This window comes from Hippopotamus amphibius, chromosome 13 (assembly GCF_030028045.1).
Source record: "Hippopotamus amphibius kiboko isolate mHipAmp2 chromosome 13, mHipAmp2.hap2, whole genome shotgun sequence".
Classification (NCBI taxonomy): Eukaryota; Metazoa; Chordata; class Mammalia; order Artiodactyla; family Hippopotamidae; genus Hippopotamus; species Hippopotamus amphibius.
In genome coordinates this window covers 102,365,881-102,383,044 of record NC_080198.1, presented here as the reverse complement: position 1 = coordinate 102,383,044, position 17,164 = coordinate 102,365,881, and the positions used below count along the sequence as shown (strand labels likewise).

General features: G+C 65.4%; 1 protein-coding gene across 2 annotated transcripts; it reads right to left on the bottom strand.

The window, feature by feature from the left end:
- Positions 1 to 2,536: 2,536 nt before the first annotated feature.
- Positions 2,537 to 17,164, bottom strand: MXD4 (MAX dimerization protein 4). Of its 2 annotated transcripts, XR_009048794.1 has the most exons (7): positions 16,959 to 17,164; positions 16,757 to 16,856; positions 13,101 to 13,130; positions 7,228 to 7,342; positions 6,044 to 6,206; positions 5,129 to 5,773; positions 2,537 to 4,519 (listed from the first exon to the last, which is right to left on the bottom strand). XR_009048794.1 is itself a non-coding variant. In XM_057705964.1 (6 exons), exons 1-6 carry the CDS (start codon positions 17,020 to 17,022, stop codon positions 5,616 to 5,618), a joined length of 630 nt encoding a protein of 209 aa, XP_057561947.1. In that variant the 5' UTR covers positions 17,023 to 17,164; the 3' UTR covers positions 2,537 to 5,615. The 2 variants fall into 2 exon arrangements, 1 of the variants encoding a protein (XP_057561947.1); XM_057705964.1 differs by having other exon boundaries at positions 2,537 to 5,773.

Sequence of the window (17,164 nt, the reverse complement as noted above, 5' to 3'; positions counted from 1 at the left end):
TAGAGGATAGACTACCCAGGCTCAGAACGTTTTCCTTGCAAACTTGACTTACTAGGGCATTTTTGTACTTGAGGGTGCATTTGGAATTTAAGAAAGCAAGTGTGTTGCACTTACTTTCAGGACAAGCTTTCTTTCCTCCAGTCAAAATTATTTGTCGCTTTAGTGGGGAACTTAGGGAGTCAGAAGACAAAGGGAACCTGGAATGACTTCCCTGAGAAAGCCCTTGAAACTCAGTTGGACTAAACAGACCAAGATGGAGGTGTGTTTGTTGTTTCCTTCCTTCCCGTGGAAATCTTTTCTTCTCTTATTGATATTAAAAAGTATTTTAGGTTTTGCACGATTTCTTGTTAAACTGCGGTCTGATGCTGAAGAGCTTTTGTTTTCAGATGTATCGATAGTTTTCAGTGATGGTGGCGGGGGTGTGACACTCTTCCACAGTGTTAGCAGCTCTATTCTGCAGTCACAAAAGTGACCAACGGTGGCAAGAGACAGATGCAGGGAGCGTCAGGTGCACTGGGGGGAGGGGGAGCGGAGGGCGGCCTTGAGGGCAGAGGCCTGGGGCCTGAGGGCCAGAGAGGGCGAGTCTGGATGACTCTCCGTGTACGGCTGAGCAAGAAGTGACTCGTTGCTTTTCTCCCTCCATCCTTGCTCTTCCGAAGAACACCACCCGTGTACATTACACTGTGGGCTGGAGGAGGGTGAGAGGAGAGTGCGCTTGTCCTCCATCACGTTGACAGTCGTGACAAAGGTGAAAACTCAGTCCTCAAACTCCTGAGTGGGTGGGGGTGAGGAGCTGACCAAGATGACCCGGCAGGGGGTGGGGGTGATGGGGGTGGGGCCCGGGTGTCAGAGGAAGGGGGCAGCAGCGAGGGGCCTGGCAGGGGGTTGGGGGTCTCCTAAAGAGCATCGGGACAGGCTGAGGAGCAGCAGGCAATGAGGAAGGAGGGACTGAGAGCCACTGCATACTGCATGGGCAAGAGGCGTAATCCTGTTACATTCTGGAAAGATCCCTATGGGGCTAGTGTGCCCTGAAAGCCTGGCGAGGAGCCGGGAAAGGAGGGATGGAAACAGCCTGAAAACGGCCCGGCCACCGAGTAGCCAGCTTAGACCAGCACCCTTCTGGGCAGCCATAATCCTGGCAAGAATGCGCTAGGAAGACCCACTTCCCAGAGGAGTCGCTGGACTGAGCTGTGAGCCGAGGGGTTGGTGAGCTGGAGGGACGGAGGGGAGCCAGGTGGGCTTGGGCTGAGCTGAAGGTGCAGGAGTGGGTGGGGAGGGGGCAGGAACCTGGGTTTCATCCTGGAGGTGATGGGGGCAACAGGACCACCCGCAGCCATTCTGGCTGCCGAGGCCAGCGTGAGGGTTGAGGCTGAGGCAGGCATGCTGCTTGGGGGCTGGGGGGCTTGCTGGAATCCAGACCTGGAATACAGAGATGGGTTGGTGGTGGAGGGGCTTCCTAGGGGGCTAGGGTCGGGTCCCAGGGCCACCACCTTCCAGCTGGGTGACCTGAGGAAGGCAGGCACCTTCCCTGAGACTCAGTTAACCTGTCTGTGAGACAGGCCCAGGGTGAGGACTTCAGGTGCAGCTCGGGGAGCCCTCATGCCCTCAATAAAAAGTGGTGGTGATTTGGAGTCACAGTAACATCTGGATTCAAATACTCCCATTAACATTCACGTCCAAGTCCTGGAGGCTCAAGGCCCCAGCTGCGTTCCCAGTAGGATTCCCTTCTTTTCTAGAGGGTCCCCAAGGGACTCACACAGCTACAAGGGGCCAGAGGACTGCTTCCTGCTGGGGGAGGGGGGAGGAACTCCCATTCCCCGGGGGGTCCCTCTAAGTTCTCCCCCACAGGTGCCCCCCACACCCACCAGCAGGTCTCATGGAGTGGCCTCCATGTGCTGGAGCGGAGCCCAGCGTGGCAGCCCCGGTTCCTAGGGAAGCCCTGTCCTGGCCACCTGACTCTCTGGGTGGCACTTCCTCCCCGGGCTGCCCTCTCTGGGGCCATGCCATTTCACACCCCCATACTGCACGACAGGACGTTCTGGGGACACTGAGGACAGGTTCAAGGAGAGTTTCTCGCAGTGCAGCCCTAAGAGCCAGCAGCCGCGGGGCAGAAAGGGCACAGGCACGTAGGGCTGGGCTGAGGGCTGAGGGCACTGGCAGAGGGCACCTGGCCGGCACGGAGCACCCTGAGGACCTAGCTGTGCTCGGGGGGCAGCGCCCCAGCCGCAGGGGCACCATCTGAGGCCAGCAGCAAGAGCCCCTGCTTGGCAAACAGGCCGGGGCTGAGGGGGTGGCTTCCACCTCGACACCTACCTTCATCTCCGCGTGATTGCCCAGGGAGGCAGCTGTGATGCTGGGGTCTCGGTGGCCAGCTAGTAGGAGGGGGAGGCCCGTGGTCTGTTGGGACTCCCAGAAAGCTGAGGCTATGGGCAGGGTGGGGAGGGCCACCAAGGCCACCAGTGGGCTCAAGCTTCCTACAGAGGCCGAGGGGAGGGGAGCCCAACACGGTGATGGAAAGAACCGGAAGCCAGAGAGATGAGGTATAAAAATCTGTATTTATGTTACAAAGACAGAACGGTACAGCACAGTTCCGGTGGACAGGCGGGTGGGTGGCCCATCTCTCTCCAGCGAGGATCTTGTAACATGCCCACCTGGCCAGCACCAGGCTCCCTGGGCGGCCCTAGACTCTGGCACAGAACCTGCCCTAGTGCCCAAGATGTGGCTGAGGGGTGAGAGTCCTGTGTGCTTGGCAGTGGGGAGGGGGCCCCAGGTTGGCTGGCCCAGAAAGAGACAGGGGTGGGAGAGTGAGGGGAAGCCTGTCTCGCCCAGGAGGTGGAGATTGTCCAGGGCGGACGGGAGGGTATGGGCCCTCAGGGCCATAGTTGGGCTCAAGGCTCCATCGACCCAGGAAAGCGAGCCTGGGCACCGTGCTTCTGAGACCCGCTCTGCATGGGCAGAGCCAGGGCTCCATGGAGGGGAAGCCTTCCTGCAGCCTCCCCAACCCGCCGGGCTGCACTGAGGCATAGGGGCCACCTCACAGTGAGGTGTGGACCCAAACCGGCGCCTGGGCTTCCAGGGTCTCGGCCCCTGAGGCCCACATGGGTGTGGGAGGGCACACAGAGAGAGGGCGCAGGCCCCCAAGGGCCCTGTTCTGGTCCCCGCTGGCTTTCTACGGACCCCACCACACTCAGGTTTGCTCCTAACAATCCTCTGGGTCCCCCTGGCCACCAGCAGGGGCCGAGCTGTGCAGACGGCCAGAGGGATGGGGGGTGGGTACGTGAGTAGCTCTAGCACCAGACCCTCACCAGTGTCTGCGGGTGGCCAGGAGTGGCATCTGGAACCCCAGCACCCCTGGATTGCCAGTGAGGCCGACTCCCTGGTCCACACGGGAACTGAAGCCTGAAAGCCATGGGATGAGCTGCCAGGAGGGTCGGCTGAGGGCCACCGCTGGTCACCTGGGTAGGATTCTGCCAACCAGAGGGGGGAGCAGAACCTCTCCCAGGTGCTGGGGGTGGGGGTGGTTGGAGAGTTGATGCTTTAAGAATTCAGAACAGAGACCATCCCAGGGGCCTGGAATCGTATCTCCTAAAGAAGGCTCTTAAATACGCGTGTTCCAGCCCTGCTAGGAGGGTGTAGGGGCCGTGCAAGACACGCTCAGTGCACCTGCCCAGGCAGACGGGAGAAGCCCCCTCTGGGCCCTCTGGACCCCACGGGAGCTGGAAGGAGGTGCCCTTGCAACCAGCGGCAGAACACCTGGATGGTCTCGCTGACTGCGTGCCCTGCCCCCCACACGCCTGTCCCCGCCACTCCCCCCCAGGCCCCTGTGGGCAGGTTCCGTGCCAGAGTCGTTTCCAGAAGCCCCTTTCTGCCTCAGGAGGCCACCCAGCTGGGGTGTCCGTCGGCGTGACAAAGGTAAACAAATTCACCTGGAAACTGGCTACCACGCACCCAACGGCGGCAGACGCAGCTGTGAGGCAGCCCCTCAGCCCACCACCCACATATTGCTGTGTGGTCCCCGGGGACAAAGACTCAGGAACAAAGGGCCAGGAGAAGCCTCCAAAGGCCCAGGCCTGACCACCCAGGGGGAATGGCTGTCTCCAGCAGCTGTCCATGTCTGCCGTCCAGAGCCCTCGCTCAGGTCGGGGAGGAGGGAGGCGTCACGCGGGTCACAGGTAGGAACCTCGTTCTCTGACGGGCAGCGCCCCACCCCCACCCCTGCCCCAAGGAGGCTGGGCTGCACAGCAGGTCACAGCCCCTCCCACCAGGTGACAGCACAGCCCTGCTGCCGCACAGCTGCTGGCCTGACCAGGGAGCCTGGCTGCTGGGAGGGGTGCCCACCGGGAGGAAGCAGGAGGGGACCTGGGGGCGTCCCGTGAGCCACGCGGGAGATGCTGGTGGTGGCAGGCGGGGAGGGGCCTGACCCGGGACACAAGGCACACTTGGAGGACGGTGACCGTCGGACGAGTCCCTGAGACGCTGGGTCGCTCCCACCCCTCAGCAAACAAGGACGCGGTAACGGCTAGGAAAATAGAGTAGAAAAATCTCATACAGGAAATAGGCGGCACACACCAGCATCACGGCCGGAGTCTTTAGAGCTCCTTCTCTTTTTAAAAACGTTTTTCCTTTGTTTTTTGGGAAAAGCTTCTCTCCCAGGAGCCCTGTCCTGGGCTGCTGGGAAGTGCAGCAATTTTTCTGTCTTGTTTTTGTTTTTTAAAGGGAGACGCGCGAGCCCTTTCAGGACCCAGTGGTTCACCTCTTAGCCGCCAGCACTGCTCAGACCCTGAGGGGAGGAGAAGTCCCTTCCCTGGGCAGACCGGGCAGGTGAGCCTGGGGTGGGAGGGGAGCGGGGCACAGGCCAGTGGCCAGTATTTGCCCAACTGACCCCTGAAGGCCCCAGGACACGTGCCCTCGGGCTCCCAGGGACCACCTGTGTCTGCGTGTGTGCATGTGTGTGCGGGCAGGTGTGTGCGCCTAGGTGCATGCGTGTGTACATCTGAGAGCTCTAACGACAGAGCAGAAGCCGCCCAGATCAGGGTGGGGTAGCCTGGCAGCCCCCCGAAGCCCAGCCCTGGCTCCTGACACCTGGGGGTGCAAAGGCCCCATCCGCCCACTTGCCCCAGGTGCTCACCCGAGTCCCGCCCTTCGTGGATCCCTCTGTCCACGCCTCAGGAGCCTACGTGGACCGACAGATGGACGGACGGACGGACGGAGAGCCACGCCTTCCTTCCTTCCTCAGTCCACTCCTTTCTCCTGGGATCCGGGGTTGGGGTCTGAGCTCCCCGTGGTGGTCATTAAGCCCCTCACACGGCGCCCGCCGAGGTTTGCAGCAATGATATTTAATACTTCTGGAATGATTAGGAATCTGAGAACAGACCGTGGGCGGCTATGCTGGGCTCCGGGACGTGGGAGCTGGGCCCCGCCTCCCCGCAGGGGTCCCTGCCCGGGCGGGCGGCGCGGCAGGCCCTGACCGGCAGGCGGGCGGGCGGCGGCGGGGCCCAGGCAGCAGCCGGGGCTTCCAGGATGGCACAGCAGTGGGCCCGCGGAGAGGCGTCGAGGACCGGAGGGCTGGGCGCTCGGCCGGGCGGGCAGGCGGGCCGAGGAGCAGAGGGCAGGGCCTACGAGAGGCCGGGGCGGCCAGGCCGCCGGCAGGGGGGCGCGTAGCCGCCGTGGCTGCAGCCGCCACCGCGCAGGCCGTAGTGGTCGTCCACGTCACTGCCGCTGCCAACACTGTCCAGCTCGCCGGGGCCAAACTCCATGCCCTCTACGTCCACCTCTGCGGAGAACGGACGGGGTGGGGTCAGACGCTGCGCGGGTGCCAGCCAGGCCTCCCGAGGCACGCCGCCCGGCCGAGCCGCGCTCAGCCCCTACGCCTCACCTTCCTCATCCCGCCCTCCTGCCACCGCACGCAGGCGCCCCGACGTGCCCCTCACATGCGGGGACTTTCGACCCAGCCTCCCCCAGGCCGGCTCCCCCTCCCAGCTTCCCACCCGGGGCTGCAAGACCCTCGTGCCCAAAGCCCCTGCGGTGGCCCGCACGTCCCCACCTTGCTCCGAGTCGTCAGTGGAGACGGCGGAGCCGGTGCTGTCCGTGCGCACGCGCTCCAGGCTCTGCACCGACAGCTGCTCCAGGCGCCGCTTCAGGAAGCGGTGCTCCCGCTGCAGCTGCTCCTTGATGCTCAGCGCCCGGCGGTCCTGCTCCTCCAGTTTCTGGCAGGGGGAAGCTGTGAGCCTGGGGCGGGGCACCCCCACAGCGGGACGCGCCAGGGCACAGACGCCACGGCAGGTTCCTGTCCCCCACCCGGTCTAGGCCCCGAAGGCCTGAGGCACCCCTCCTCACCCCCACCAGGCGTTTACGCTAGGTACCACCTCCCAGCCCTGTGCTCTGCCGTCTGCTGACTGACACCAGCCACAGGGCCCCTGGCCCCCGGCCCCCGGCCCCCAGCCAGCTTGGCCAAATGCAGTCCCACGTGGGCCTGAAGCCCCGGGACAGCAGCGCCCAGCCGTGGCCGAACACCCGTCCGGAGGACGGCCCTGCCCACGACGGCTCTTCCCTGCACAGTCCGGCCGCCCTGCCTGCTCGCCTGCTCCACGCCCTCCCAGGCACGGAGCTGCGGCCTCTCTGCGAGGGCCCCAGGGCCCTGGGTGTGCCCCCTCAATGCTCCTGCCACCCTGCCTGGGGGAGCCCATGCCTGCGCAGACTCGGGGGGCCCTGTGGGAGGACTGAGACCCACCCGGGTTGGCCCCAGTGTCCCCAGGCCCCCAAGCCAGCAGGTCTCAGTCCTCAGGCCTTAGGGGGCCAGCCCCAGAAACAAGGTCTCACCAGAGCCCGTACCCCACTGCCAGCCCCTGGGAACCAACCCCTACGCCCGCCCCAGAAACTCCCCACGCGCCTGGGCTGCCCGCTTCCCACTGGCCTCCAACAACAGCACTGAAGGAACCCCATCCCACGCCTCCCGCCCCCCCTTCACACCCCAGGGGGCGATGTATAACCCACCCCCGTCTCCCACCCCACAAAAACCAACCTGCACCTGTCACCCCCCCGACCCTCAGCAGCTCCCGCTGCAGTGCCCCTCTCCCACCAGAGCCTCCGGCCCCGCGCCGGGCACCTGCTGAGCAGGCTCCCCACTCCAGCCTCGGGTCCTCTGGTCACTCCACAGGGAGCACGGGGCCTGACCGGGGTCAGCCAGGGCAGCTGGCAGGGTGGGCGAGCGGGGGCGGCCCTGCTCACCTTGATGTGCATCTTGGCGCGCTTCAGGAGGCTCAGCGTGGTGTGGCGGGTGCTGTCGGGGCCCAGGGGCACCAGCTGCTTGAGCTGCTCCAGGTAGAGCCGGAGTTTGGCTCGTCTGAAAGAACCAGAGACAGGACGGTCAGGGTGACGGCACAGGCTGTGGAGCAGCGACAGCGCAGCAGAGCAGCCCGAGAGCTTTGGGGGGGGGCGCCGGGGACGTCTAGCCGGACTCCCACACAGACCTGCTGAGGGTCCCTCCCCGGGCTCCCCTCCCAGTCTGCCTGGCAGTGCCCCCTGCCCCCTGCGGCAGCCTGGCACCCACGGCTCTCCGGAAGCCCCAGGAAAAGAGCAGGGCCTGTGGCTGGGCCGTGTGGCCAGCCTGCCCACCATGGCCCCTGGAGCCTCCACGTGCTACAGCCAAGCCCCTGGAGCCCCAGCTCACCCTGCTGTGCCCACCCTCCACAGCGCGGTCCAGACGGCAGTGGGGGTGGGGAGCCTTGGAGGGGGAGAGGCGCAGGGTGCCGGCCAGGCTCTCCCCAGTGGAGATCCAAGACCCCCGACGAGCTTCCCGTCCCCCCCTCGCCAAGCGCAGGGCGCTCTCTGGTCACTCGTCACCACAGAAACGCGAGTCCATCCAAGTCAGGGAAGGTCAAGGGTGAGCCCCTCCCACCCGCGTCTGGGATCCCTTCAGAAACCGCTTAGTTCTAGATTTTGTCCCTGCGTCCATGCAGATGAATGCAGTTTCCCTGCGAAACTGGAACTTAAGACTCAATGGCATTTGCTCACATACAGGGCTTCAGGCGAGGGACACCTGCACATGGCCCTCTTCCCTGGCTCATCTGGTCTGGGGACGGGGCAGCCAAGGCTCACCCCCAAAGCACGCTGATGGCACGTGACCCACCAGAGCCCCTGCAGGCTGCCCAGCTAGTCCCCAAACCAAGATGCCCTGCCCTGCCGCGGCGATGCTCTCAGGAGAGGACCGTGGCAGACGTCCCCGAGGCTCTGACGACCACCGCCCCCCCATCACCAGCGCACATGCGCGCTCCCGCTCTGCAGGTGCCAACCCTGGGGGCCCCCCCTGTCATCCCCCGCGTGCCAAAGCCCCAGCAAACCCAGTCTCCCTTAGTCTCTGGAAGGAAAGTGGGCAGCAAGGGCCACGTGCCTTGGACGGAGGGGGCCCCGAAGGGCAAGGGAGGGAGGGGGCAGCTCAGTGCAGGTGCAGGGCCGGAGCCCGTCTGCGGAGGGCGATCACAGCCCCGCCCGACGGGAGGAGGCGGACCCAGTTGCGACCAGGCCACTCGGCGCCTCCTGCTGACGAAGCTCCTCCCCTCCCGGCACCCCCACCCCCAGCACCCGGGCCAAGTCCTCCAGGTGAACCTGAGTTCGACCTTAGAAGGAACTCCTGGAACACGAGGCTGAGGCTGCGCTCGGCCATCACGCCACACAGAGCAGGGCCCGAAGCCTGGACACCAGGGACCTGCGTTCTGAGCAGGCCCCAGGGTCCGCCTCAAGGCTGGAGGATCTTCAGAGAGGAGCCTGGCCCCACGCTCACACAGGGCTGTGGAAGGGGACACGCTGCTGGGCTCACTGCCGTGTGGCCGCCAGGGGCCGAGAGCCTCAGTCTCCCCACGTCCAAGGCGCCAGGACTGCAGGGCAGGAGGTGCAGAGCCGCCCCAGCGCACGCGCTGTGTGCTCAAGCCCAGCTCGCAGTCAGACACCCCCACGGGCCCTGAGCCGCCACCTGTACCCAGTTCACAAGCGGGGCTCCCTCGTCCACTCATTCTATGGCAAGAGGCCACTCTCACACCCCACCATGTGAGTACATACACAGTATGTGATCTCTGGGGAAACTTAGAAAATGCAAATCAAAGGAAAAGAATAAATGAAAAGTATCCCCCAAATTTCACCACCCAGAGACAAATGCCATCATTTTAGTATATTCCACATTTTCCCATCATGAACAGAAGTGAAAATATCAAGATATAGAACCACCTATGTGACAAGTCACCCAAAACAGTGTCAAAAAAATAAAGCAACAGACGCACACAAGAGACTCCACAGGACACAAGGAAGAGCAGGAAGCACGCGTCTCCACGTGACGTGGTTGGCAACGTTTATTTCTTTGGCTTTGTGCGTTTTTTTGTATTTTTCAGATTTACTACGCTGAAAAACCCACGTATTACTTTTACAATCAGAGAAAGACACATTTATACAAGAAACAAAAAACACAGGTAAGAGACAAATAACAGTGGAAAAATATCTGCAATACACACAAAAGACAAACGGTTAGTATTCACGACACTCTGAGTTCATACACATCACAATAAAAAGAGGAATATCTTAATGTGAAAACAGGCAAAGGACACAAACAGGCAAGTTGCAGAACACAAAGAGCTCATCTAACACAAAACCAATTCCATCCCGCAGCCACCCAGGAAAGGAAAACTCACCGAGGAGACGCTAGCTTGGGCTGAAACAAAAAGGTGTCACTAGCCGTCAGGCTGGCCAGCAGGCAGTCCCGGCTTCCTCGGGGCAATGGCAGTTCTGAAGGGCCACCAAGGCAACTCAGGCCCTCAGCCGGCACTTCTAGGTCTAGCATTTTGGCCCCACAAATCTACCGCCCAGCACGAGACCAAACAGACTGCAGGCTGCCGCCCGGTCTGATTTTACTGGAGAACCATCACTACGTCCCTGCCTTACAGCTGCAAGTCCTGCGCGGGCACTGGGCGGAGGGGAAGAGGAGAATGCACCGACGCAGGCGGACGGCGCTCGCAGGTGTCAGGGGAGAGGTCAGGTGAGGAAATGGCAGGGAACAAGGTTCTGATCCCCGCGTGGGGGAGGAGAGGATGCAGGCTTGGCCTCTCTCCTGCCTAGGATGCCGTCTCTGGGGTGGGGCACAGCGGCTCCACACATGTCCGTGGTGTCCGTGAACAGACAGCTTTAGAAATCATAAAGCAGAGGCTCCTCAAGAGACAGAGAGAGGCCGCCAGCTACAACCCTGCACAACACGCCCAGCGCCCACCCTCCTGAGCCCCAGGGTCCCACCCCACGGGGAGCGGGCATCCCCACCACCTCCCTGGAGCCGGAGGCACAGCCAAGGACCCGCGACTGCTCTGGGCTGTTGCTCGGCCCTCCTCTGAAGCTGCCACGGTGCCCAGGCCCTGCACCAGGGCCCTCGGCTGCGCCCGCCATTCCTGGGAGCTTTGAAAACCCGCCACTTCCTCAAGGAACCCTGTGTGGATTCGGGAGGCAGACCTGCACTGCTGTGAACCTGCACGCTGTGAACGGCAGCTCCTGCCACAGCCCAGCCCCGACGCGGCCCTACCCAGCTTCTCACCGAAAGCCCCCTGCTCCTCAGGAGAGGACCCAGAGCTCCCGCGCCAGGGCCCCCAGGCCTGCAGGGCAGAGGCCCAGCCGCCCAGCAGAGCCACGCTCTGAACCTCCCCAGGCCTGGCTTCGGGGAAGAGGTGACGGGGACACCCATCCGTGGTTCCTCAGGGGGTGGGGTGGGAAGCAAGGTAGCCTGGTCCCCTCCCCATCCCCCTGTATCTTCCAGCTGTCGTGAGGTTGGAAAGGCCTGGTGGGGTGGCCTCAGGCAGACAGGGCAGCTGCACAGCAGGCCTCCCTTGGAAGGATCCACCAGGACCCGAACGACCATCTCCACGCTGGGCAGAGGTGGGCAGGGGCTCCACTCAGGGCCCTCAGCTGGCCTCTGCCATGAGTCCTGCAGGCCCCCTCCCCCCCACAACAGCTAAAACCTGGAGCTGAGCGTAGGGCGGTCATCCTGCCCAGGAACACATGGCCATCAGGACTCCCAGCCCCCGGGGTCAGTACCGAGCACTGGCCTGAGCCGAGTGGCTGGAGCCGCTGTCTCTGAAGCGGGAAGGGCACGGAGGAGAGGAGGAACAGGCAGGCTGGGGGGGGCCACCGGCCTGGAGCACCGGCAAGGGGAAGCCCCGCAGGCCCAACACAGCACGCCTCCGGGGAAGGCGACGTCCAGGGCCAGCCTCCCTGGGGCTGGCCGGGTGACCCAGCCAGGTGCTTCCTTCCTTCCTCGGGACGGCACACGGCCCTTCCTGTGGCCAGCAGCCAGCAGCCTCCAGCATCAGCTTCAGGCGGCCACAGGTACAGCCGTGACCCAGGGCCCCAACACGGTCCCAAGCTCCACGTCTGTGGGTCCTCAAGGCTGACCACACCTGCTTACGGGCCAGCAGGAACAGAGACCCCTGCACTGGGCTGGGGAAGTACACAGAGACCTCTGCCCACCAGCCCCACCTCTGTGTCTCCAAAGGGCCCCACGAGCCCCAACCTAAGGGCAGGCTCTGGGAGAACGAGGCTGAGGCCAAGGCCAGGGTCAAGCGGCAGTTGCAGGGGTCAAAGGCCAGGCCTTGTCCTCCCCTGCAGGCGGCCATGCCCTTGCCACCCACCCTCCCCCAGCGTCATCCCCACTCTGTCTGCGTCGAGAGGTGGTTCTCCAGGGTACCACCCCCTGGGAAGCCTTCCCCAGAACAGCCCTAGGTGCCTGCCCAGGCTCCAGGCCCCAGCCGAGGCTGGCCGTCTCCTCCGGCTGGGAAGCAACCCCAGGGCCGGCCTGGTTCTCTGGGCCCTTGCACCCGCCCCACCTTCATGGTCTCTCAGGAACCCCCCAAACGCACAAGAGCGGTCCAGGAAGTACGGCTCCTGCAGAGAACACGGCGTTCTGTCCCTGCTCAGCGGCCGCCCAGCAGAGGCCCCGGTCCCAGGGGAGCGGAAGCTGGCGGGGCCGTGGGCGTGGACATGGGGGTGGGGACACAGGGAGCTGGCCGAGCTCCAGCGCAGGCTGGGAGTCTATCTCGTGTGCAGACCCCCACTCTGTACCCCACTCCAAGCCAAGTGAGGAGGAAAGGGCTGGCCCGTTCCGGAGACGAGAGCAAAGGTCAGGAGAAAGCGACCGCCAGCATCCCTCGGGGAGTCACCCCGGTCCCGGCTTCAGGACTCCCGCCTCCGGGGCCTCTGTCCGCACCCGCAGCCCCCGTCGGCCCAGCTGGGATCGGCCACGCGGACACCTGTCTGCCATCCCTTAGCCCCCCTGCAGAGGGAGGCCTGCAGCCAGAGCCGCAGACCGGGGCCAGGCAGAGGCGGGGAGGTGGCAGCGAAGAACACAGGGCCTGGGGCTGACCCAGGCTGGAGAGCAGACCCTCTTCCGGCAACCACGCTGCCCTTCCCGCTTCTCCCTGCAAGCCCGCCACGCCTCAGAGGAGGACCAGCGTGGACCCCGCGCTGAGACCGATGGGTGGGCATGAAGGGACTCCCCCAGATCCTGCCCTGGGCCAGAGCTGCCCACCAGGCCCACGTGGCCAGGGACTGGCTGCCCATTCCACTGACCACGGACAAGACTCTACTGGGAACTTCTCGGAAGGCAGACCCCAGGGCACAAGAGGCCCCAGACCAAGAGGGCCGAACCTTCCTAGTGGGAGGCCAGCATCCCACTAGGAGCCGAGGCGCTGCTCCCAAAGGACTCAAACCCCCCCAAAGAGACGGAGCTCCTCTTCCAGAGAGCCGGCCCTGACTGAGACAGCACGCGGGGCCCTGCCCCACGTCCCTGACCCCCACCTGGCTCTGGACCCCAGGCCGCGCTCCCCAGAGCAGAGCCTGGACCCCACCCCTGCTGCTGGCATGGGAATGCCTGAGAGCAGAGCCCAGCCTCTTCCGTCCAGACGGCCCCTTCCCAAGGGGGGCGCACAGCCTGCCGGCAGCACGCCCAGCCACCGCCAGGACCCAAGGCAGGCAGCCGGGGTGGGGGCCGGCCACAGCGTCCCTCAGCAGAAGGGGGGGAGCACGCGTCAGGCGACCCCCGCCCCCACGTGGGGGGTGGGGGACAGGAGATCGCTTACCTGTGCTTTTCTAGTTCATTGTGTGAAGACCTGTTTAGAGAAACAGAAAGACAGAGCTCACTTCGCTGCCCACCACCAGAGCACCAGCGGAACCCAGGCTGAGGGCCCTACTCGGGGGCCTGGGGACCTGCAGACAGTGTGGGGAGGGTCTGGGCCCCAGGATGGCCCAGGACGGGGAGGGCTGGGGCAGGTGAGCAGCTGCTGCCCAACAGCTGGGGGACTTCGCACCCGATGACAAAGACAAGAGACACGGGAGCGCAGCCGCGTCCCGGCTGTCCAGCCGGCAGGAGGGTCCAGGTCCCTTTCCGAGGGGGGGGGCCAGGCCCAAGGAGCAGCAGTAGCCGGCCCTGGCACTGAGCCACCCGGTACCCCCAAGACTGCCCGGGCACTGAGCCACCTGCCTTCTCGGCTCCCTGCTCCCCGAGGCTAGTGGTGTCCTGGGAGTCACCTGGGCTGGCACAGAGGGCCAAGGACAGGTGAGCACAGAGGCCAGGACTTCAGGGCACGGGCATCCTGGCCCAATGCCCCCACCCAGAGCACCATCCCCACCCCATCCAGCTCACACAGCCGTGTGATCACAGCCCACCAAGCCCACGGGGACACCCAGGAACGGAGTGGTCGCAGCCCGTGAGGGATCAGCCCAAAAGGGGGCCTCTCAGACATGGATGCTTCTGGGCCAGTGGGGACAACGAGGCTGGCCCTTCTGCTTCCCTGGTCTGGCAGGACTGTCCTCTCCAGGGGCAGCGGCCCCATCTGCTGCCCAAGGCCTGCCCGCCTTCAGACAGAAGCACAGAGTCTGAGCACCACGGGGAGCAGGAGCACGGCAACACCCTGCAGGACAGGGAGGCAGTGCGGCCACGTTCCCAGTTCCAGGTCACCCTCCCCGTCCAGGCAGGAATCCCGGGGGCCAGCCAGGGCTCCAAGGCTTCCCAGGCTGCCTCACACAGGAGCAGAAGACCCAGCACACCTCAGAGCACACCCAGACCAAGCGCCATGCCCCCCCCACCCCGCACTCCTTCTTGGTGCCTCTGCTGGCTTCTGCCTACCTGCTCCAACTCCCTCCTGCTCCAGGAACTCGGATTAGGTGTCCCCGTCCATAACCCTCAGGCTTTTCCACCTGTGCCTCTGCCACCTGCCATGGTTCGTGGTCCCCCCACCGCCAAGTGGGGCTCAAGGCCTCACCTCCTCTCACCAGGGCAGCTGGCTCCTAGGCTGCCCTGTGCAGCCCAGAACCTCAGACCCAGGTTGCAGGGCCTCGAGGGCCTTGCTGATCACATGAGCTGCGGCAAGGAGCCTCCGAACGTCTGCCAGGGCTGGCCGGGGCTGGGCCGCGGGGGGGGGGGCATGGCCGTTAGGCTCCTCGCTGGTCTGAACCACAGCCTGGCGCTGGGGCTCTGCGGGTGGGCTGACTTTCAGGGATGTGAGGGGCAGTGGGTTTCCCCCTCAGTGCAGAGACGCCTGCCAGCCTGCCCCGCACGGCTGGCCCAGACCACATCCTGGAGGGAGGGGGCGCTACTTGGGCAGCTGGAGCACACGGAGGAGCCAGCCCTCCTGAAGCTCCCCCCCAGGTCCAGACACTCTCAGAGCCTTATGGAAGACTGTCACCTGGGTCGCAGGAGCACAGGAGCCTGGGGAGGGGAGGGGCCCCCTGGCCAGAGCCACGCTAAGTGGGTTCCCAGCATCACTGTTTGCTTTGTCTTTCAGCCCCTTGAAGCAGGCACTCCTCTGCCCACTCCCCTGGAGGACCTGATCCCGGGCAGGCTGGCTCCAGCCCCCTCCTGCTAAACCACTGCCCTCAAGGCCCTGCCTGCAACCCTGGCAACCGCAGAGACCCGCATCTCCCCCAACACGCGCTGCCCTTTGCTCCACCACCCATGCCTCATCCCGGTCCCCGCTGTGCCCGTCCCTTCCCCTCGCCTTGGGCAGATACAGAGCCTCGTAGGTATGGCGCTGCCCCGCCAAGAGAGGCCTCTGCATCGTCTGGGCCCTGCACCGCCCTGGCCCCGGGCCTGGACTGTCCGAAGCTCCGCTAGGCCGGGACAGCCGCGTGTGGGGCCGCCTGTGAGCCGTGGGGGTGCCTGAAGCACTGGGGGAGCTGGGCTCCACCCAGACGTGCCGCAGGGAGGTGCACCTGGGCTCGGGAGACCCTCTGGGTCCCTCCCTGTGCCCTCAAGGCCGCCATCCCAGCAGCACGTAGGAGGCCAGGATCCCACCTCAGAACAGAAGCCCCGGAGGTGGGAGGGTGGCCCCAGCAAGTAGTTCAGTCTCCTTATGCCTCAGTTTCCTCAGCCCTAAAGTAGAGATAAACATAACATCCTCTTCATGGGGTCGGGTGACTACTAACGAGCACATCCGTGGAAACCTCAGCGATGATTCCGGTTATCGGCTCTGGGTACCCTATGCCGTGAGAGTAAAAGGTCACAGCCGAAAGTTTTCCACGGGTGGCAGGGCACTGGGGACAGTGAGAATCAACAGCAAGGGCCCGGCCTGCTCACCGAGGACGCCTAAGGCAGTGGTGTCCCCCCAACCCACGTATGTCCTTTCCCAAACGGTCCCCAGCAGGACACCAGGGGCTGGAACTCAGAGGCATGTCCAGCCCGAGCAGATGGAGACTCAACCAATTCCTTGCCAGGCCCAGGGCGCCAGGACGTCACAGGAGATGGGTCCTCGTGCCAGCCTCTCTGTTTCCCAAGAACGAGCAGGCCACAGGAATGAGCCGCGCCCTCTGCCAAGGGGCCCCAAAGCCCCCTGGAAGTGCAGCTCCCAGCCTGGCGCCATGGTCCGGGGCCAAAGGGGGCCCCTGGGCAGCGCCAGGTGTGCTGCGCTCCCCACGGCAGCCAAGACAGTGGGATCCCACGGGAGCCCCCGCTGAGGGTCCTCTCTCCCACCCAGGGATGCGCACGCCGGCTCTCGGGCTTCCACAGCCTGAGGACAAGGCCAAACGGGAGGGTTACTGGCACCAGGAGAGGCTGCTGCACAGCCGCCCGCAACCTCTTCCGGCCCCTCAGAAAGGGCCTTCTGACCCAAAGGAGGGGACCCCTACACCGGTCGCTGGAGCTTCTCTCGCGTCAGGAGGCTGGGTGGGAGCCGTGGGCGCCGTGCGAGGGCTAGGGGCCCAGGGCAGGGCCACCAAGAGCCTTTCGTGCGCAGGCCCCCGGGGGCAGCGGGACTCAGCCCAGCGGCGGGGCTCGGCCCTTGGAGACAGTCGGAGAGACGCAGCCCACCCGCCCGCGGCGAGCGGAGGTCCGGGCGGGCAGCCCCACGCTGCTGTGCGCCGAGCCTCGGTTTCCCCAGACCCACGGGGCACCGGCCAGCGCCCCTGACAACTTTTTTCCTGCCCGGAGAAGCGCCGAACAACTCCGGGCGGGGAGCGGCTGCGGGAGGAGACCCCGGGCGGCGGGCGCTGTACGCGTGGCACTGTTTACGCGAGCGGCCGAGGAGGCGCGGCCCGCGGGAAGATGGCGACGGCGCGGGCGGGGCCGGCCGGGCGGGGCCGCCGCGGCCCGGGCGCGCCTCCTCCTCCAGGCTGGCCGCCGGCACGCGCGGCGGCGGCCGGGCTACGGGCTGGGGCTGGGGCTGGGCCGGGGCAGGGCGCTCCGGGGGCGCGGGCCCGGGACCCCGGGCCGGGGCAGGGGCCGCCGCGCAGGGGGCGGTACCTGTTGTTCGGGGCCTTGCGCACCAGGCCCGCCGCCTTTGTTTTCTTCCTGGCGAAGTCGCCGTCGAAGGGCAGCACCGAGGCGTAGCCGTGCTCGGCCTCTGCGGACAGACGGCGCGGTCAGCGGGCCCCCGCCCCGCCCCGGCCCCGGCCCCGCCGCCCGCCCGCCCGCGGCCCGGCGCACAAAGGGGCGCGGGCGCTACCTCGGTCCCTGCGCTCCAGGTACTCGGCCGCCTCCAGCAGGATCAGCAGGGAGTTCAGCTCCATCCTCCCGCCCGCCCGCGCGCGCTCCGGGACGGCGGCGGCCGCTGCCCGGCCCGCTCCGGCCGGCTCCGCTCGCCGCCCGGCCCGCGCGCCCGGCGGCCCCACTTCCCCGACTCCCGCGGACTCGCCGTGCGCTCGGCCGCCA

Bases quoted from the DNA above. Each gene is read 5' to 3' on its own strand.
- MXD4 (XM_057705964.1), bottom strand. From the start codon at position 17,022: ATGGAGCTGAACTCCCTGCTGATCCTGCTGGAGGCGGCCGAGTACCTG. The intron at 7,343-13,100 runs GTAAGCGATCTC...TGGTTCTTTCAG, and splicing joins AATGAACTAGAAAAGCACAG to ACGAGCCAAACTCCGGCTCT. The intron at 6,207-7,227 runs GTGAGCAGGGCC...TCCCCCTGCCAG, and splicing joins GCGCCAAGATGCACATCAAG to AAACTGGAGGAGCAGGACCG.